The sequence below is a fragment of the Vicugna pacos genome, chromosome 14, assembly GCF_048564905.1.
Source record: "Vicugna pacos chromosome 14, VicPac4, whole genome shotgun sequence".
Taxonomy (NCBI): Eukaryota; Metazoa; Chordata; class Mammalia; order Artiodactyla; family Camelidae; genus Vicugna; species Vicugna pacos.
Window position 1 is genome coordinate 30385520 of NC_133000.1, and position 22718 is coordinate 30408237.

Here is a 22718-nt window from a genome sequence, read left to right on the forward strand (position 1 = left end):
CTGAAAACTTCCCAAATTTGATGAAAACATTAATTTGTGCATCGCAGCAGCTCAACAAACTCCATGTGGTATAAACGTAGAGACATCTAAAATAGGCATATCAGACTCAGTGTGTCAAAAGACAAGAACAAAGGATCTTGACAGCAGAAAGAGAAAAGTGGCTCAACATATACAAAGGCTTCTCAGTAAGACAGTTGATTTCCGATAAAAACCATGGAGACCAGAAGGCATTGGGGTGGTATCGTCAAAGTGATAAAAGGAAAAGATTGTCACCAAGTATTTTATAGCCAGCAAAATGATTCTTCAAAAAAATTAAAGGAGAAATTATGACACTCCTACAAAAACAAAATATGAAAGAATCCATTGCTAGCAGGCCTGCCCTAGAAGAAATACTAGGGATAGTCCAGCAGGTGTAAATGAAAGAACACTTGCCTGAAAAATAAAGAGAACTAGTAGAGGTAACTACATGAGTAAAAAAATAAAACAGTATAAATAGAGTATTACATGTAAGTGTTTTCTTCTATTTGTTGTAAAAGAAAGCTGCATAAAACAATACTTATGAAACTGTGTAGATGCGCTTATAAATGCATAAAGGTGTAATTTGTATGACAGTGACAGCATGAGGAGGGGGAGGGAAAAGACAGATACCAAAATAAAGTTTTTGTGTACTATAGAAATTAAGTTGGCATTCATGTGAACTAGATTGCTTTAAAACAAGATGTTAATTATAATCTCCAGTGCAATGGAGGAGAAGGAGGAGGAGGGAGAGGAGGTGGAGGAGGAGAAGAAAAGGATAAAATAAACAACATATTAAAATGGCACACTTGAAACTGCTTACTTTGTACAAAAAAAGTATAATAATAGAGGAATGGGAAAAAGAAAGACATATAGGAAGCAGATAGCAGATGTAACTTCAACCTGATAAGAAATTACATTAATGTAAATGAATTAAACATTCTAATCAAAATACTAAAGGCAGAAATAAATGGAATAGAGAATAGATGAACAACAGAGAATAATCAACAAAAAGAAAAGTGGGTTCTTCGAAAAGATCAACAAAATTGACAAAGTTTTAGCCAGTACTTAAGAAAAAAAGAGAGAAGATTCAAATTACTAAAATGAGAAATGAAAGGAAGGATGTCACTACTGCCCTTACAAAAATAACAAGGAATATAAGGGAATACCACGAATAAATATATAGCCAATAAATGAGATAATGTAGATGAAATGGATAAATTCCTAGAAGGACATAAATGACTGAAGCTAGTTCAAGGAGAAATAGAAAACTCAAATAATCCTACAAAAAGTAGTGATGGAAATAGTAATCCAAAACATTCCCACAAGGAAATGCTAGGTCCATATGGCTTTACTGGTGAATTCCATCAACTCCTTAAAGAAAAAACAAAAACAAAATCAAACAAACAAAAACAATGCTTCACAAACTCTTCTGAAAATAAAGAGGTGGGCACACTTCCCAATCCATTCAATGAGACTAGTATAACACTGATACCAAAACCTGACTAAGGCATCACAAGAAAACTAAAGACTATCTTTTATGAATATAAATGCAAAAGTCCTCAACAGAATACAAGCAAATCCAATCTGGGTACATATAAAATAGACCACAATTAAGTGGAATGTATCCCGGTATGCAAAGCCAGCTCAAAATACAAAAGTCAATTCATGTAATATGCCATATTGATAGAAAAATGGATAAAAACTCTGAATAGAAGAGAACTTCCTCATATTGACAGAGAACATCTATGAAAAACCTGGAGCAAAGATGATACATAATGGTGAAAGACTGAATTATTTCCCCCAAAATCAATATTGTACTAGAGGTTCTAGTCAAAGCAACCAGACAAAGAAAATAAAGCCTCTAGATTAGAAAGAAAGAAATAAAACTATTTCGATTCCGTATGACATGAAATTATATATTGAAATCCCAAGTAATCCACAAAGAAAAAAAGAGAGAGAAAAGAAAAAAAAACCTGTTAGAATTAATAACCCAGTCTGACCAAAATTGTAAAACACAAATTAATATAGAAAAAAAGTAATTATATTTCTATACAACAGCAGTGAATAATCTAAAAATAAAATAAAGGAAACATTTTCATTTACAATAGCATCAAAAAGAATAAAATACTTAGGAATATTAAGAAAAATATGTGGAATACTGAGAAAAATGTATGAAATTTATATATTGAAAACTGAAATACTACTGATAGAAGTTAAAAATGACCTAAAATAAATGGAAAGCTCTTCTGTGTTCATGGATCAGAAGCCTTATTACTGTTATTATGGCATTTGTCCTCAAAATGACCTATAGATGCAATGCAACTCTGGCTTTTTGGCAGAATTGAACAAGCTGATCCTAAAACTAATATGGAAATGTAAGATACCCAGAATAGTCAAAACAATCTTGAAAAAGAACAAAGTTTTGAAGTTTCCAAATTCAAAACTCACTAACAAAATGGTAATCCATACAGTGGGGTACTTGCCTAAAGGACAGACAAATAGATTGTGAGAAAAGAACTGGGAGTCCATAAACAAACTATTACACATAGCCAGTAAATTTTTGACAAAGTTGCCATGACAATCCAATGTGGACAAAATAATCTTTACAAAAATGATGCTGGGACACCTGAACATACACCTGAAAGAAAGAAAACTGAACTTTTATCTTAACAACATTTATGAAAATTAACTCAAAATAAATCACAGACCCGAAACTATAAAACTTTTTGAAAATGAACAATGAGAAAATCTTCAGGATTTTGGAGTACAAATACTTCTAAGATATGACACCAAAACACAAACAACAAAAGACAAAAATCAAGTTAACTGGACTTTAGAAAAATTAAACACTTCTGTGCTTCAAAGGACTTCATCAAGAAAGTAAGAAGACAGTCCACATTATGGGTGAAAATATTTCCAATATTTTCCCTTATAAGGGACTTTTATCAAGAATAGACCAAGAAGACTTAAAATGTGACAATACAAAGACAAATACAGTTAAAATGGGCAAAGAATTTGAATAGCTGTTTCTCCAAAGAAGACATATGAATGGAAAATAAGCACATAAAAAGATGTTCAACATCAGTAGGCATCAGGGAAACAGAAATCAAAAGCACAATGAGATGGCACTTCATACCAACTAGAATGACAAATATATATGATATATGATATACAAATATGTATCTATAAACCCGGTAATAAAAAGTGTTGATGAGGATGTGGAGAAACTGGACTCTTCATACATTACTACTGGAAATATAAAATGGTGCAATCACTTTAAAAAATAATTTAGCAATTTCTCAAAATGTTAAAAGTAGAATACATCCCAGCAATTCCACTTTTTGATATATCCTCAAGAGAACTGGAAACATGTGTTCAAACAAAAACTTGTCTATGAGCATTTACAGCAGAATTATTCATCATCAACTGATGGATGGATAAGTAATGTGGTGTACTTATACCAATGGCATACTATTTGAACACAAAAAGGAATGTGGGTACTGATATATGCTACACCATGGATGAGACATGACAAAGTCACACTAAATGAAAGACAACAATCAATAAATTCAGCATACTGTATGGTTCAAGTTATATGAAAATGCCCAAAACAGGCAAATCCATAGAGGCAGAAAGTAGAGTGGTGGCTGCTGGGGGCTAAGGGAAAGGAAGGTTAGGGAGTGACTTACTAAAATGTATTGGTTCCTTTTGGGGGTGATGGCTATATAACCCTCAAATGCACTTAAAGTGCAAATGCACACTTTAAAAGGCTGCATTTTATGGTCTGTGAATTAAATCACCATAAAGCTGTTATTCTTGAAGCTGAACCCACCAATGGAACAATTGGTACAGCACTGACTCTGGCATCCGGAGGGGGAGTGTCCCACCTGCCCACCGCAAAGGAGAGCAGCACCTGACCCAGTGTTGGAGGGGTGCAATCTTCTTGCCGACAGACACTGTGAGCAGCACAGACGAGGGGGCCAACAGAGCAACCTGAGTTAGTGAAACAGGGCGAAGACACAAAGACCTCTCAATAAAACCATTAAGAGCGCACAGTCTCTAGGAGAACACATCTTTTTCAAATCTTTTTATATGTTTTATTATCTATTACCTTTTTAATCTTTACTTTAAAAAGAGTTCTATATGTTTACAGTTCTCATTTCATCTTTAATTCTCTTGGTTTTGATCTGTTATTGATTATTCACAGGTTTCCAATATTGTGTTTTGATTTTTTTCTTCTTTTTATTAAGGTGTTTGAAAGACATCTAAACTCAATTTCTATTCTGCTTCAACTTGCTCTTCTATTATTGATTATACACTGTTTTCAAACATTATTTTCCTGCATTCTTTTAAAATTCTCTCTCTCTTTTTTAAGTTTTATTCCCACATAGGCTTTAGATAGATAAATAAATAAACTCCTTTAAGGACCGTAATAGATAACTGATACTCCTTAAGCCACAGTGCTAGAGAGATATGAACATCATTAAGAAACAGAGGAAGTAACCCCAGTTAAAAGAGCAAGAGAAATCCCCTGAAAGAATGATCAATTAAATAGACATTGATTGCCTACCAGATAAAGATTTCAAAAAAGAAGTGATCAAATTACTGAAGGAACTAAAAGAGATAGTGTTTAGAAACATATAATATGTCAAAATAAAATAGAAGCTATAAAGAAGAGCCAAGTAGAATTGGTAAATTCATTGGCTGAAGTGAGATCTGATCTAAAGGCTGTACAAAGCAGCCTAGATAATGCAGAGAAACGAATAAGTGACCTAGAAGACTGGACAACAGAAAGCACCCAATCAGAACAGCTGAGAGAAAAACAAATAAAAAAACAATGAAAAGAATATAAGGAATCTATGGGATAATATAAAGCATGCTAATCTATGCATAATAGGGGTTCCAGAAGGGAAAGAAAGAAAAAAGGGGATGGAAAAGGTATTTAAAGAAATCATGACTGAAAACTTCCCAAACATAAAGAAGGAATCAGACACCCAAGTACAGGAGGCTCAGAGGTTCCAAAACAGGAAGAGCCCAAAGAGACCCACATCAAGACATATCATAATCAAAATGGCCAGACTGGATGATAAAGAAATGATCTTAAAGGCAGCATGAGAAAAAAAAAGAGTGAGCTACAAGAGAAGGCTCTCAGGTGATTTCTCTACAGAAACACTAAAGACCAGAAGGGAGTGGCAAGATATATTCAAAGTCCTGAATGAAAAAAATGATGCAGCCTAGGATACTTCCTCCAGCAAGGCTATCCTTTAGAATAGAATGAGAGATAAAGAATTTCACAGAGAAAGAAAACTAAAAGACTTTAGCAACACTAAACCCATGCTAAAAGAAATATCGAAAGTGCTACTCTAAATAGAAAAGGAGCAGGATGCTACAAAAATGAGATCTCATGACTGGAAAGGTGATAATTACCACGAATTACAAATAGAATAAACATGAAATTGTAAAAGAAGACATCTAAATCATTGAGTGGGAGAGGGAAGCAAGAAAATACAGAGTATTTTTTCTTTCTTCTTTTTTTTTAAATTTTTGTTCTTCGTAGGTTGGGTTTGAGATTACATTACTATCTGTCTAGTGCACACAGTTACAGTAATTGGTTAACAGACTTACAAAAAAGTGCAATCACAAGCCAAAGACTTACAGGTGAGTCACAAAAACTAAACACAATCCAAGATAATACAAAGCAAAATTACCGTACCACAAAAGGAAGAAGGAACAAAGAAGAAATACCAAATCAACTGCCAAAATAAGTTCAAAATAGAAATAAACACTCATCTATCATTAATTACTGTAAATGTTAATGGACTAAATGCTCCAGTCAAAAGACAGAGTGGCAGACTGGATAATAAAGCAAGAACCTTCAATACACTGCATACAAGAAACACACATTAGGGAGAAGGACACATACAGATTGAGAGTGAATGGACGGAAAAGGATATTCCATGCAAATGGAATGCCAAAAAAGCAGGTGTAGCAGTACTGCTTTCAGACAAAATCGACTTTAAAATAGGACCATAAAGAAAGATATATAAAGACATTTTATAATGATTAAAGGAGCAACAAAAGATGAGGATATTACAATCATTAACATATATGCACCCAACATGAGCACCTAAGTACATAAAACAACTACTAACAGAGATAAAGGGGAAAATTGATGGGAATACAATAACTGTCAGAAATTTTAACACCACATTAACATCACTGGAGAGATCTTCCACACAGAAAATAAATAAGGCAACAGAGAAATTACATGATACAATGGAAAAATTAGATTTAGGGGATAATTCCATTGCATTACAACCCCCCAAAATAGAATATACATTCTTTTCAAGTGTGCATGGAACATTTTCTAGGATTGATCATGTACTTGGTCACAAAAGAAGCCTCAACAATTTTAAGAAGATAGAAATTATCTCAAGCATCTTTACTGACCAGAATGTCATTGAAACTAGAAATCAATTACAGAGAAACAAAGGAGAAAAAAAGGAAAGGATAGAGATTAAACAATATGCTATTAAAAAACCAATGGGCCAATGGTGAAATCAAAGTTGAAGTTACAGAATCCCTTGAGACAAATGAAAAGGAAAATACAACCACACAAATCTTATGGGATGCAGCAATGTCAATGCTAAGAGGGAAATTTACAGCAATACAGGCCTTCCTCAAAATAGAAGAACAAGATCAAATAAACAATCTAACCCACCAGCTAAAAGAACTAGAAACAGAGGAGAAAAAACACCCAAAAGTCAGCAGAAGGAAGGAAACAATAAAGATGAGGGAGGAAGTAAATAAAATAGAGATTAAAAAAATATAAAGAAAATAATCAATCAAACCAAAAGCTTGTTTTTGATAGAGTAAAAAAAATCGACAAACCTCTGGCCAAACTCTCAAAGAAGAAAAATAAGAGAGCACAAATTTGCAAAATAAGAAAGGAAAATGGAGAAATTACTACAAATAACATAGAAATGCAGAATATCATATGAGAATATTATGGAAAACTACATGGAAACAAAATGGATAACCTAGAGGAGATGGACAAGTTTTTGGAAACATACAGACCACCAAGACTGAATCAAGAAGAAACTGAACACATGAACAATCCGATCACTAGGAATGAAATCAAATTAACAATAAAAATCCTCCTTACAAGGACTGGACAGATTCACCAGGGAATTCTACCACACATACAAAGAAGAACTCATACCAGTCCTTCTCAAACTCTTCCAGAAGATTGAAAAGAAGGAATATTCCCAAACTCATTCTATGAAGCCACCATCACCCTGATACCAAAACCAGGCAAAAACATCACCAAAAAAAGAGAATTACAGACCAATATCACTGATGAAAACAGATGCAAAAAGTCCTTACCAAAATACTAGCAAATAGAATCCAACAGCACATAAAAAAGATTATACATCATGCTCAAATGGGGTTCATCTCAGGGACACAAGGGTGGTTCAACATATGCAAATCAATCTATGAAATACTTCACATCAACTAGAGAAAGGACAAAAACCACATGATCATCTCAATTGATAAAGAAAAGCTTTTGATAAAATTCAACACCCATATATGATAAAAATTCTCACCAAAGTGGGTATTGAGGGAACATATCTCAACATCATAAAAGCTATATATGACAAACCTACAGCCAGCATAGCACTCAATTGTGAAAAACTCAAAAGATTCTGACTAAAATCTGGGACAAGACAAGGATGCCCACTATCATCACTCCTATTCAACAGACATGGAAGTCCTGGCCACAACAATCAGGCAAGTAAGAGAAGTAAAAGGGGTCTAAATTGGAAAAGAAGAGGTAAAAGTGTCACTATATGCAGATGACACGATACTATATATAGAAAACCCTAAAAGGTCCACACAAAAACTACAAGAGCTGATCGAAGAATTTAGCAAGGTAGCAGGTTACAAGACTAATGTTCAAAAATCAGTTGCATTTCTTTACACTAATGATGAATCAACAGAAATAGAAAGTTAAGAAACAATCCCCTTTAAAATAGCACCCAAAGTAATAAAATATCTAGGAATAAATCTAACCACAGAGGTGAGAGAATTTTACAAAGAAAACTATAAACCATTGGTGAAGGAAATTAAAGAAGAATTTAAAAAATGCAAAGGTATCCCATGCTCTTGAATTGCAAGAAACAATATTGTTAAAATAGTCACACTGCCCAAGGCAATCTACAGATTTAATGCAATCCCTATCAAATTACCCTGGACATATTTCAGAGAACTAGAAATAAATCACAATAAAATTTATATGGAACAATCAAAGACATAGAATTTCCAGGACATTACTGAAGAAAAAAAGAAAGATGCTGAAGGAATAACTCTCCGGACTTCAGACAACATTATAGAGTTACAGTCATCAGAACAGCATGCTATTGGTACAAAAACTGATATATAGACCAATGGAACAGAATAGAGAGCCCAGAAATGAACCCACAAACTTTTGGTCAACTAATCTTTGACAAAGAAGGCAAGAATATACAATGGAATAAAGACAGTCTCTTCAGCAAGATAAACATAAGACAAGATACAATAAACCTCCTAGAAGAAAATACAGGCAAAATATCTGACATACATCTCAGAAATGTTCCCCTAGGGCAGTCTTCCCAAGCAATAGAAATAATAGCAAGAATAAACAAATGGGATCTAATGAAACTTACAAGCTTCTGCACAGCAAAGGACACCATAAGTAAAACAAAAAGACAACCTACAGAATGGGAGAACATTTTTGCAAATGAAACTGACAAAGGCTTGATCTCCAGAATATGTAAGCAGCTCATATGACTTAATAAGGAACAACCAAGTAACCCAATCCAAAAATGGGCAGAAGACCTAAACAAGCAATTCTCCAAGGGAGACATACAAATGATCAATGGGAACATGAAAAAAATGCTTAATATCACTAATTATCAGAGAAATGCAAATCAAAACTACAATGAGGTATCACCTCAAACCTGTCAGAATGGCCATCATTCAAAAATCCACAAATGACAAATGCTAGAGAGGCTGTGGAGAAAGGGAAACCTCCTACACTTCTGGTGGGAATGCAGTTTGGTGCAGCCACTGTGGAAAACAGTATTGAGTTTCCTCAAAAGACTAAGAATAGACTTGCCATATGACCCAGGAATCCTGCTCCTGGGCATATATCCTGAAGGAACCTACTTCAGGATGACACCTGCACCCCAATGTTCATAGCAGCACTATTTACAATAGCCAAGACATGGAGACAGCCTAAATGTCCATCAATGGATGACTGGCTAAAGAAGTGGTATATTTATACAATGGAACACTACTCGGCCATAAAAACTGACAATATAGGGCCATTTGCAGCAACATGGATGCTCCTGGAGAATGACATTCTAAGTTAAGTAAGCACGATAACAAGGAATAAAGAGAAGTTGCCTCCAGGTACAGATATTTTGATTAAAATATTCATACAGAAAGCAAGTCACCCCCATGACTGCTGCCAGGAGGAGGATCTGAGTGTAATAGCCCAGCCAAGCTAAGTAGATTCCGATCTTTTCTCCAAAGAATTTCCTGCAGAAAGACAGAAGGTAGTTTCAGAAGACACACATAATCACTCTGTAGCTTCATCCTCATGTTAATTTCTTTTTTCTTTGATTTTTGGGGGGCATAATTAGGTTTATTTATTTGTTTTTAAATGAAGGCATTGGGGACTGAACCCAGGACCTCATCCATGCTAGGCATGCACCCTACCACTGAGCTATATCCTCCCTCCATCATATTAATTTCTGATTCTAAATCAAGGGAGATTTAAGTTTAAGCCTCTGACTCAATTCATACTTTAAAAATATGCGTTTTCATAGCAGCCTCCAAATTCTACCGTTATATAAGTATTTTAAGTATCATAGAAGTACAGATCACTGGTTCAACTGCTGAAGAGAGATAAATGAGAACAGAGCAAAGGAGGGGATGATGCCAACTCCAGAGCAGATGCAGGGGATCATCACCACTCACTGGACAGTCTGGCACATTCAACAAATCCCCCCAATGATCATTCTTAACAGGCTTGACACAAGTGGTCATCATCAACTGGCTCAGACAACTGCTCCTGCCTTATCTCGGGAACTTCCATTGAGCAAATGCATCGTAAACCACAGATAATAAGGAAATGGCTGATAATGATAACAACTGGGAGTGCAATGTCTCTGTGACAAAATATTTATAAAACTCATTGTGGGAATGGGAGAGGGCAGGAGGGATGTGACGGAGGAATGTACTGTCCTGAATTCTTTGTATCTAGCACGTCTGTTGTCCCTAGGTTTTAAAAACACTTCAATGTTTCTCCGTTAACCTGGAGTAGATGGAACAGGCCAGGGAGGCAAGATTAGAAGAAAGGAGGCAGGGCATGAAACGGTGCCAGGCTGGTATTCAAAGAGAGACAGACACAGACAGGCAGACACAGAGGGTTTAGGGATGGGGCAGAACAATGAGAAGGTGGCTCAGTTGTGTCTTGCTTTTGCTGATACTTCCCTCAACTGGCTCACTACTGACTGGGCAGTGCTGGGTAAAACCTGTGGATTTCCTCAGCTCTGAGTTCTCTCTGAGGCTTCCGGCTCAGTCTGGAGCTGAGATGAGCTCCGTGGGCTTAGCCTAGGGGGACTCAGCTCTGAGAAGAGCCTGCAGTCCTCGGAAACTTCACGTAGGAGACCCCTTGGGCTGGACCAGCGGTCACAGGGCTGCTGTGAGACCAGCTCCATCGTCAGAGATCTGGGCGTGGACCATTCCATGGGGAAAAGGGCTGAGCCCGATGCCAAATCAGATAGAAGGGACAAAGTGTGTTCATTCTCATGTGACTGGGCTTTCTGGCCTGGCTCACGGATGGCAGGCTCAGGATGGTGTCTGGCAGAGAAAACCCTGGCAATGGGTTTGAGATGTCTTGGATTCTTTCTTGTTAAGCTTTTTGTAATATATTCTTATCAACTCTCCATCCTGAAAATGCCACATTCAAAACTGAAAGAATGTTAGATGTTGCCAGATTCAACTGGAGAATGGTAAACACACCCTGCTACAGTTAGAGAGCAGGTCAGGCAGCCTCTGCCTGGATATTTACAGTGACGGGGAGTTCATTACTTCCAAAGTTTACATGTCGGCAAGAAGGTCAGAAAGAATTTTTGAAAGTCTGCCTCCTAGTCCTTGCTGAAAGGCTAGGAATAATGAGGAGCCCTTCAAATGTAGTTTTGTCTGATTGTTATCACTCTCTGTCAAAAACACCCTAATTCTTAACATCAATTTTTCAAAATTCAGCTTTGATGTTTTTTATGAAAGTTATACCATACATTCATTAAACAGTCAAACAGTTCTCGATCACCGATTGTAAAAAGGAGCAGTTCCCAACAACCGCCCCATTTCCTGGCCAGAAGCAACCACGTTCAGTTCTTACTGCTGACTCTTGGAATAATTACTCCCTATCTCTGACTAATATCCTTGTAACACAGCCCACTGACTTTTTCAGCTTTATGTATCACCTATTTAACTTTCTATTTTGGAAAATGAGGATTAAGCTCTCTTTCAAACCCCATCTCATCTACACACCCAAACCTTCATTCTTCCAACCTTTTGATACAATTACATTATAATTTTCATCAGCTCAGTGTCCTTGCTTTACATTATTAGGATTCTGTACAGACTGTTCCCAGCTGTAGCAAGTTGTCTACTAGGCTTACTTTCTTCTTCCCTACTTTGTTTTCCCTGGAGTTAATAATTGTCTTGGTGGTTCAGAGCTTAGATTTCTGTGCACTTAACAAGTCAACCCCAGACCTTCTCCTAATGAGTAACTTTCTCAATACTTTCCAGTACATTGTCTACAAATTTCATCTCTTTGAATAAATCTCTTCAGATCTCCTTCAACCTGGATTAACGACATGCTAGTCTTGTCACAGAGCTCAAGGGGCCACTAGTGGGAAGCAACAAAGGAGACACATGGACCAGGAGCAGGGAAAAGATCAACATATTTTTCTTAGCAAAACAGACTTAAAACACTGGGAAAATTGTTTTCTTTACAAACACAAACACACACAAACCCCAAAAGCCCATAAAGAATGATTAAAGAGCCATCAAACCCATTGCCCTGCCATCAAATACTGTATAACATAAAACAAAAATAACAGAAGGAAAATATCTTATAAATATGAATCTCAAGGGGGATGGGGTACCCTCAGTGGCAGGGTGTGTTCTCAGCATGAATAAGGTCCTAGATTCAATATTCAGTACCTCCATTAGAAAAAAAATTAAAAGAAAAGAAAAATGTATCAACTTTAAATATTTAAATATATTCAAACATCCTCATTTTAAACTGTTCTACAGGATAACCCGGGTTAATGGGAAAGTGCCTCTTCATGACTGTGATCCTGCTGATAATTGAGGGAGGAAATTAGAGTATGACCACATGAAATAAAATCCCTTATGAAACAATGATCCCAGGTGACAATCATTATTGGCTGCTGTCATCACAAAAAAGAGTCAACTGGATATTATGTACCTTATGACAGGAGTACAAAACTTCACATAACAAGTATTTTTGCACAAAGTTGAACCTCACTCAGATCTAGATTTTAGGGGAGGATCAAATCACTTAGCTAAAGCAAATACATAGGATGGAGAAACAAGTCTAACAACACAGGGGAGAATGAAATCAGCCAAACAGGAAATAGAGAAACCCCTCAACAATTTCAAGGAAAATGAGAAACAGGAAAATTATAGATTAGAACCCACTTGAGAGATATGCTAGCTGCAATGTCTGAACCTAGTCTGGATCTTGATTTAAACCCCAAAACTACTTAAAAGTGTATTTTTGTGACAATCAGGGAATTATTTTGTAACCCTAAAAAAAAAAGGAATACTCCAATTGTATTTGATAGAGACCTTGTCATTTGACTAATGAAAGGTTAAGCTATGTAGGATTGTCTTCAAAATGACCCCGTAGTGGGGGAGGGGAGGAGGTGGAGATGAAAGATGCAACAACAGTGACTCTGAGTTTATAATTCTGGAGCTGGTTGACTGATTCAGGCAGGCTGGCTGTGCTGTTCTCTCTACTTCTGTACATGTTTGAAACTTTCCATAAAATGTGAAACAAACAAAAGGACTTCAGTGTTTTAAAACCCTAACTTTGAAGGTTAGGAGGTTTGCCCAAGTAGGTGGGCACCTGCATGGGGCACTGAGATTAGAAAGAACAGGCACCTGGCTCCAGGCCGACTTGGGGCTACCTTGACCCTCCTCTTCTCCTCACTATCCACAGCCAGCCCATAACTGCATCCTGTCAGCTCCACTCCCCAAACGCATTCCTCCATGGCTCCCTCCATCTCTCATATGGCCCACTCCAAGTGCCTCCTACCCGGCCTCCCTGCTTCCTGGGTCCCTGCAATTCATTCTCCACATTATCGCTGCAAAATGTGAGTGAGAGAAATTTACTTTAGTGCTTAAACTATCATGACTGCTTCTCACTGCACTTAGAGTTGACACTCCTTTCCGTGTTCCTGATGCCCTTCTAAACCTCGTGTCTCATCGCTCTCACCAGCGCTGGCTCCAGTATCTCCTCAAACCTGCTGAGCACATTTGTGCTTCGGGGCCAATGGACATGCTGCCTCTATTCCTGGGATGAGTTTTCCCAGATCATCAAAGTCCAGCCTCCTTATCATCATCTCAGCTCACATGTAACCTACTCAAAGATAGCTTTCTTGACTCACATCTCCCCAAGTCTCCCATCTCAGCACTGTGTTATTTCCTTCATTTCAATCTGACATTGTTTCCTTATTCGCCCGATTATTTTTGTTTGCTCAGTTGTCCTTGGCCTCCCTCCCCCAGCAGCCTTGCCAAAACAGCATAAGCTCCCGGGGAGCAGCCGGCACTGGTGCTCTGAGAGGTCACATGCTGAGCGCGATATTACAGTCACGGGGTGTAGTGAAATGCTGTCGAACAGCAGATACAGTAAAGCAGTGTGTATTTCTCTTATTTTATAATTTAAGTGATATCTTACATTTACTCCTGTTTAATGAAGAATTTGGTAGGTCTTTGGTCTCAGTTCCTGGACGGCAACCACTAAAGCCTCGAAATTTCCCAAGATAGGAGTGTCTATGCTATTCATGGTGGACCCTTGGATGGCTTGTGTTCATGAGATGACTCAGGATGGGAACTGGCCAGCCAGAGACACCAACCATGTGATTAGAGGAGTGGGGCTTTGAACTTTGTGACAAGTGAGTGACCACCAGGAGAGGGGCTCAATGGTTCGGACTATGGAAATGTTTGAGTTACAGTTAGGATTGGGTTAGCCATGTTGGTATTGACCCAATAAATCATGTCTTTGCAATAAAGCCTCCAGTATAAACTTGGGGCAACAAAGCTAAGAGCTCTTGTGAGCCTCCTGGTTGGTAACACTCTTGGAGGACTGTCACACTCAGATGCCATGAGGGCAATCCTGAGCCCTTCCCACTGGAGTGCTCTCCACAACAGCTCACCTGATGAGATCTAAGGGTTTCTTCTTGTCTATGCTTCGAGGAGGAGCCCATTCCCTGTACAGAAGGCCCTGTTCGCTGGGGCAGCTGAGGTCCTCTGACGGAGGCTGAAGTTGCATTGGGAAGCAGAAGCAAACAGGTAAGCGTCACTGTCACCACGTGTTCACATGTTCTGTTGATAAAATGTGGTGCTAACACTTCGTGGTCATTTGTAAATAAGGGGCCCTCACTTGCCAGAAGGGATGGAGGTACCATATAATTTTTCATAATTCTCACCCATTATTAATACTAACCCCTTGAGGTTCATTTGCAAACGTAGGTGGAAAGGAACGCATGGATGTTACAGTCCTGGAACTACCGTGGGTAACTGGTGAGAGCCATGAAGATGCTTAATGTCCTACAACCGGGCCAGTCTTCCACAGCAAAAACAACTAGGCCACCCAAGTGCCCAAACTGCTGCAGTGGAGGGAAACCTGATGGTCCAGCCCCCTCCCTGGGCACCCAGATGTACCTGGACTCTGGCTGGTTTGGGGCAGGGTCAGTTCTAAAACCCAGGCTTCTTTGTCCCCACAATTCAGTAGTAATTAGGTGGCAGCACATGGAATATAAACAATAAAGAAACTTGACATGATGTTATATATATAGCTTACTCAAGAAACAAAACATAAATCCAGTCATTCTCCTTACCACCTGACCTACTTTCCTTTCTCCTATACTAGAACCAGATTACCCACCCAGCCTTAACATGGGTCCTGACTCCACTTACCTCCCTCCCAAACACCACATGAGATGATTCCACAGCCTGGATGTGGGACCAGCAATTACAACAGGTTTTAGTGGAAAAGAACTGGTGGTGCACAGATGCCAACTAAACAGTGTAGGATCCGGGGTGTCCCAAATTAGTAACAATGACAGCTGTTTGCAAGTGTTCCCAAAGTTCATTTCAGACTCTCACTGCTAATTTTGCTGGGACATAAATATAAAACATGTGGACTGCTGGGCTGGACTGCTATGCTGGGTCTCTGATCCAGGAAGCTCAGGGTCTGCTCCCTGCACCCAGCTCTCTGTTCTGTTGATGCATGTGCATCAAGCAGCTGTTTAGTGTCCATTTAAAAATCTTAAACAGTGCATTTCAGTATTGTCTCCATCCACAAATACATGAACCACACAGTAGTAATGATCAATCACAGTCTTTGCTTTCTTTGATCTTAGAGAGTCAGATAAATGGATAGCAAAGATAACAAAGTCATAGAGGGCTATAATATAGTATTTCCTTTATTTCAATGACAGGATTTATTTAAAGAGCTTTGATATAACATCCTTGCATTTATGGCATCATTAAGCGTCTGAAGCAGTTACATTTTAAAAACTTCATTTCATGCGAGATGTTATCAGTTAGAGAAGTGCTCCTGAATTTGAGGGGTTGCTGTCATCTCAGAAGGAGTCCCTAAAAAATGTCAATACTCGGCAGTATTGCCATCATGACAAGAACCCAGACAGATGAAATTTGGAAAGCCCTGTGGCTTTCTAGTGCACAGACAGAAAATGGTATTTCAGAGGGAAAAAGCCTGAATTATAGAAAATGATAAATGAAATGGTCTAACATGCATTTCCCGTACAAAGAACTAATACTTCTTTGGTCGATAATAACATCTGTCAGTAACTATGAAAAGAGCTGACAGATACATATTACTTAGTATTGGCCAGGGCTGTTCTAACATTGACACAGATTCATTAATACCCATAGCAACTCTACGAGGTGGGTACTATTATTATCCCCATTTTATTGATGAGGAACTTGATAAACACAGAGGCTAAATGACTTTTAAAAGGTCGACAGCGAGAAAGCAGCACAGGTGTTCCAGCCTGAGAATACGCTCTTGGCCACTTCTCTTTTTTTTTTTTTTTTTGGTGGCGGGGAGATTATAAGGTAATTCTAGTGGGGGGTGGGGAGGTAATTAGGGTTATTTGTCTATTTTAGAGTAGGTGTTGGGGGCTGAACCCAGGACTTTATGGGTGCTAAGCATGCACCCCATCACTTGAGCTGTACCCTCCCCTCTCGAGTCTATGCTCTTAGCTGCTAATCCGCACTGCCCCACATGGTAACTCTGGGGGAACTACAGATCATTCATTCACTCACTTGTTTAAACTCAGCCTTCCCGGTGCCTGGGATTCAGCAGTGAACAAGACAACATGATTCCTTCCCTAAGTGAGCTTGTCGCCTCCTGACATATTATCTTCATTTTACCCAGGAAGAAACAAGGTCAAGATTAGCCCTTTCCTGTTAACACCGGAGGAGATATGAAGTGCTTTATTTCAGTTCTGCCATTTGACTTACACCAAGGGGAGGGAAAGCTGCCTTGCAGATCCCGGAGCTCACAAGCCTGTTAATCCCGAATTTTTTTTAACACTGTCCCTTCCTTGATACTTAATCTGAGAAAGGATGAAGTAAACCTAAAAAGATTCTAAGAGAGTGTGTGGTTTATACAGAGTAACTAACCAGCCACTGTTTACTATCCTAAGAGGAATCTGTAGGCATGTTTCTTTTCTTTCTCCTTTTTCCTTTATATGGGAAGCTTTTAAAAACCAAACCAAACCAACCAAACCAAATCACTGATAATTCAACAGCAGGTTCTAAATCACCCCCAAGACAGCAGCTAAACTCGGTTTAGACTTACAGTGCGGCTTCTGGTGGCTGGATTGAAGAATATATCTCTATCCTGAATATAAAAGTCATTCACGCAGCTCTTCTCAAATAGGGCAATGAAAAACTCTTGCTCCAGCTTGATGATACTTTCATACACTTGGAGGACTTTCATAAAACAGATGAAATTATCAAAGGCTGAGAACCGGGTTTTCAGATCATTGGGCTTCAGAGGCAATTTTATGTGCAGTATCCCAGCGTATGTACAGAGCACCTCCCACAGGGTGTGTACTTTTGCAAATACAAGCTTGTCATCCAAAGCCTATATTGGGAGAATGAAAACACAAACCAGGAAACTAACTATTTTCACATTTTTAGTACACAGATTTTTCTTACGTTGCTGGTAGTTAAAGCACTTGTGCAAAAACACACAATATGACACTGGTAAAAGTGAAGATATAATAATAATAGACTTGCAAACCATCATACATTTTTGCCTTGAAGATAATTTCTTTGTTGAAATTACTGAAAAGTTATTTAAAATCCTTACATTTCATTCATAAAATAACCAATGTTTTAGATGAAGGAAAGCAAACTTGTTAATTTTCGTCCAAATTAGTAACTAAAAATAGAAACACTGAAATATTCTTTGCAGTGGTATTGTAATGACAAATTTTAAATTTCTGAAACCTAGGACAATTTACATATCTGTTCAATATAGTGTTAAACAGCCTTTAAAAGGGATTTAAAAGAATTATATTTATTGTTATGGAATATATAATAAAAGGATAAAACAAAACAATGTGAAACAATAATTTTACTTTTTGGAAGGGAAAATATCTACATTTGAACAGAAAAATGTTTAGAAGGATTTTAAGATTCTTTATGTATAATTAAGGTACAAATGACTTTTAATTCCACTATTCTTTCATTTTCAATTTTGGGGGGTAAATTTTTATAATAAAAATATCTTTAATAAGGTTCTTGCATAAATACATTAATAGATATATTTATGACTACATTCTCTGGCTAATAAAAAAGATCTCCTAGCTTTGGATCTGAAACATACATTCCATAATGCAGACTCTGAATGACTCGCATCCCAGCCCACAGCGAAGGCACGGCTAGGGTGACATGTTTCATATATCATTCCAGGTAACATGCAGGCTCCCAGCCAATGGTTACAGAAGGACTGACACTGATCTGGTTGCTCCCAGCTGCAGACCAACACAGATGAGGTTAGATTCATAGGCTCATGTTTTCTCTGTCAAAAGAAATCAGAAAATGTTAGGCTTTTACTTTCACCAAGGGAACAAGAAGTTGTTTGATTTTTCTTTTATGCAGAAAAATAACAACAAACCAATTTGAACCTGATGAAAATACATTTGCTAAAAACAGCACAGTAGCAATGAATGTGCTCTGGCTGGATGGGACTTGTTGGATTCCTGTGAGTGCTGGACACCTCACATGGAATTCCCTTGGCACTCCAGAAGGCCTGTGGTTGTCCCCATGGGTATGTGGCCATATGTAGTGCACAAAAGTCTCTGGCTTTGCCACAATTTCAAAGCCTTTTTTGGCTTATGAAAGGTTTTGCACTCAAATTGAGTTTTCTTGAGTCCACTCACTGATGTCATTTACCAGAGTTATAGTCCAAATCTGACAATCTAGACTCTTAAAATCTTGCAGACTTTCAAATCGTTCAGGTTTGGGTGTGTATTTACTTCTGCAGGCCTGGGCCAAATTCGATAAAGCCACCAAGACAAGTTCAGCAAAAAGCAAAGAAATTTTTCTCTCTGCAAGACTGAAATGTCTGTGAAGCTATAAAAACTGCATCTACAAAAATAGGGAACCAACTCATCAATAACATATCTATCCATAATGCATGGCCATCTAAAAAAATACTGTATTTACTGCTATAAAATTCTATCTGGCTTTTGCCAAATTGTGTCCTAAACTGTAAGGAAAGTATATAAATGTAGAGAATTTTTTACCTTTTAAGAGAAAAAGGAACCCTCCTACTCGATTGGTGGGAAGGTAAATTGGTGCAGCCACTATGGAGGATAGTATAGAGGTTCCTTAAAAAACTAAAAATATACTTCCGTGTGATCCAGCAATCCCATTCATGGGTATATGTCTGGAGAAAAATATAATTCAAAAAGAAACATTCACTCCAATGTTCACAGCAGCACTATTTACAATAGCCAAGACACTGAAACAACCCAAACATTCACTGACAAATGACTGGATAAAGAAGGTGTGGTATATTATATATATATATATATATGTATATATACATATATACATATATATATATATACACACACAAATATACACATGCACACACACACACACACACAATGGAATACTGCTTAGCCATAAAAAATAAAATAATGCCATTTGCAATAACATGGATGGACCTACAGAGCATTATGCTAAGTGAAATAAGTCAGAGAAAGAAAAACAAATATTCTATGTGTTAACTTATATGTATATCTAAAAAATAAAACAAATTAATGACTATAATAAAACAGAAATAGACTCACAGGTACACAGAACAGACTGGTAGTTACCAATGGGGAAAAGGAGGAGATGGGAGGCAGGAAGGGGGTAGGGGATTGAGAGGTAAAAAGTACTTCATATAAAATGGATAGGTTACAGGGCTGTATCATACAGCACAGGGAAATATAGCCATTATTTTATGGTGACTTTAAATGGAATATAATCTATAAAAGTATTGAGCCTCATGTGTTGTACACATGAAACTATTATGATGTAAATCAACTACTCCATTACAAAATTTTTAATCAAAGTTTTCTTTTCATATTATTTTCAATAAGTTAGAAGCCAGCACTGTCAATAAAACATGGTGCAAGTCACATTTTTCCAGTAATCCCATTTAGAAAATAACAAGGAACAAGTGAATTTAATTCCAGTAATAATTATATTTATACAAAAATATTCAATTTACTATCATTTCAAAAGTGTGATTAACACTTTTAAAACTTATTAATAAATATTTTACATTATTTTTGTTGTACAAAGTCCTGAAATCTACTATGTATTTTCCACTTATATAACATCTCAATTCACAATAGCCACATGTGGCTGGTGGCTACCATACTAGACAGAGCTGATTCCACCATTCACACTTCTGATAAATTACCTGCTCTTATTTATTTTAAAAACTTGCAGAAAAGGCTTTAGATATTCCCTATATCAAACAAAGCAACCTTGATGAGGGGGAGTTTCTTCATTATAAAGTGAAAAATAAAGGGAAGAGAGCCATGGTTACATGTATGTTAAGTAACAATATCTTCTTTATTCATTCAAGACTTTACAATCTTTCTTCATATGCCAAGGATTTACTGTCACTGTGCAATGTTTTTCATTATTATCATCTTTGGAATTGAGAGGCTTCTGATGACCCTACTTTGTGCAACTGTACATAAAAGAAAATAACAAAACAGAGAAAAAGACTTTATTAAAGATAATTTCGGGTGGAGGGTATAACTCAAATGAAAGATCATATTCTTACCATGCACAAGGCCCTGGGTTCAATCTCCAGTACTTCTTCTAAAAATAAAATAAATAAATAAAAACCTAATTACCACCCCCTGCAAAAAATTAATTAATTACTTTAATTAAAAGTTAAAAAAAGATAATTTAGTGCAGGCTTATCAGGCTAGAAAAGCTACAATGAATTCCCCTCCCCCCATTAATTTAGAAGAAGTCTCACAGTATGTCCCAACATAAAGGCTAAAATATAATTCAGAGCACTTTCTGATGGTCAGCATGATTTTAACAAAAAAGTAGATAATTACCTACTTGGTGTCAAAGCTCTGACAGAGATGGGCACAGAAAATTTAGTAAAAATGATTTTTCAACTACCTTTGAAAGAAATGCTGAGAAATGATCTTTTCTGTTGGAAATTAGACTGCTTTTACATTCTGCAGTAGGCATACGTGTTTACAAACCAGGGAGGAACTGGATCATATTTTACACATACTTTAGAAACTGATTTGAATTTTGCTCTCTACTTGCAAGGCTATTTTTTAGGTATTAACATAAACTGGCCACTATACGAAATTTTGTTTCCCTGTTTGCTTAATCCTCACAACAACTCTGTAAGCTGCTATTATTACCCCCATATAACAGATAAAGAGCTTGAGGCAGAAAATAATTTGGGTAACTTGGTAAATGGTGGAGCTGGCAAAGACTGCAGCCAGTCTGACACTCAAGTCCATTCTTCTCACCAATGTCTGATACCACTACCTACATTCAGCAATGACCATTGATTTCATATTAAAGTGTGTCATTTCTAAAAGAGCAAAAAAGCTATATTAGTACTGCTGTGTAACTTATTCTTTTGAGATGTGATTGCCAAAAAAAACAAAAAAAAGTAAATTCAGGGTGCCACTGAGGGGAGGGCGAATGGCATATGGACGGACACAAGGGGACTTTTTGAGGACACAGTTGCACAACTCTAGAAATAGCTAAAATGGCTGATTTGTACAATTATAATGTGTGAATTTTATTGACCATAAATTACACCTTAATACAGCTATTAAATTAAGAAACTGGGATACCAAACTAAGACTAAAACACATATACATCACACAAAGAACAACAGGCAAATATCATTATTTACTGCACCATTTTCCTTCATGCAGCTTCCTTTCCTCACCCGTTCCTGAAAGGATGATTCATTTTTAAAATAGTCTTTTAATTTATTCAGCAAATAATTTTTGACTGCCTACTATGTACCCAGGACTAGTCTAGGCACTTGGAATTGATCAATAAAGAAAACAAAAGTCCTGTCCTCACGGAGCTTGGTAGGAGTCTAGCTGGAGTTGGGGGTGGAAATGACAATTCACACAACAGAGCAGCAGAGGTGGTGGCATGTTAGGAAAGAGAAACCATGGATAAAAGGAAAAAGGGGCAAGGAAAATAGAGTTGAGGGTATGGGATGAGGGTGATGTATTAAATACCAGAGCAGGCCACACTGAGGACTGAGGTTAGAACTAGGACTAGGAGGTGAGAAGTCCCCGGTGGATGGAATAACCATCACCAAGGCCATCGTGCACCTCGCATGTTCCAGAATGGGGGCACGGCCGGAACTGCGGAGAAGGGTCAGTGCAGATCCTGTATGGACTTGGAGGACGTTATAAGGACTGTGGATTTTACCCGGAGTGAAATGGGGAGGCACTGCGGAAGGACGACACAATCTAACTTAGGTTTTCAAGGCTCACTTGACTGCCGGGTGAGAATAGTCAAAACGGGTCAGAGAATAAAAGAGGGAAGCCACTGAGAAGGGCTGTGCTGGAGGAGAGGACAGTGGCTTAGGGCAGGGAAGCAGCAGTGAAGGCAGGAGCCATGGTGAGAAGTGGCTGGGTTCTGGATATTTTCTAAAGGCAGCTTTAAATCAGTTCTACTGACAGAATTCAAGTGGTATGTCAGTGAAAGTCAGAATAACTCCAAGATTTTTGACCCAAGCAGCTGGAAGGATTAAGTTTCCACTAACTGAATGGGGGAGGCTGCAG

The 22718-nt window shown here is 37.6% G+C and overlaps 1 protein-coding gene across 1 annotated transcript in view; it reads right to left on the reverse strand.

The window, feature by feature from the left end:
* Nucleotides 1–22718, reverse strand: part of LOC116283379 (uncharacterized) — a 52573-nt gene that overhangs the window by 22271 nt on the left and 7584 nt on the right. Inside the window, exons 3-7 of the mRNA XM_072976339.1 lie at nucleotides 20714–20751; nucleotides 19170–19312; nucleotides 18248–18395; nucleotides 17215–17500; nucleotides 14538–14659 (exon numbers count right to left, since the gene is read on the reverse strand). Of these exons, the coding sequence (XP_072832440.1) occupies nucleotides 14538–14659; nucleotides 17215–17500; nucleotides 18248–18395; nucleotides 19170–19312; nucleotides 20714–20751 (737 nt within the window). The remainder of the gene's footprint in view (nucleotides 1–14537; nucleotides 14660–17214; nucleotides 17501–18247; nucleotides 18396–19169; nucleotides 19313–20713; nucleotides 20752–22718) is intronic.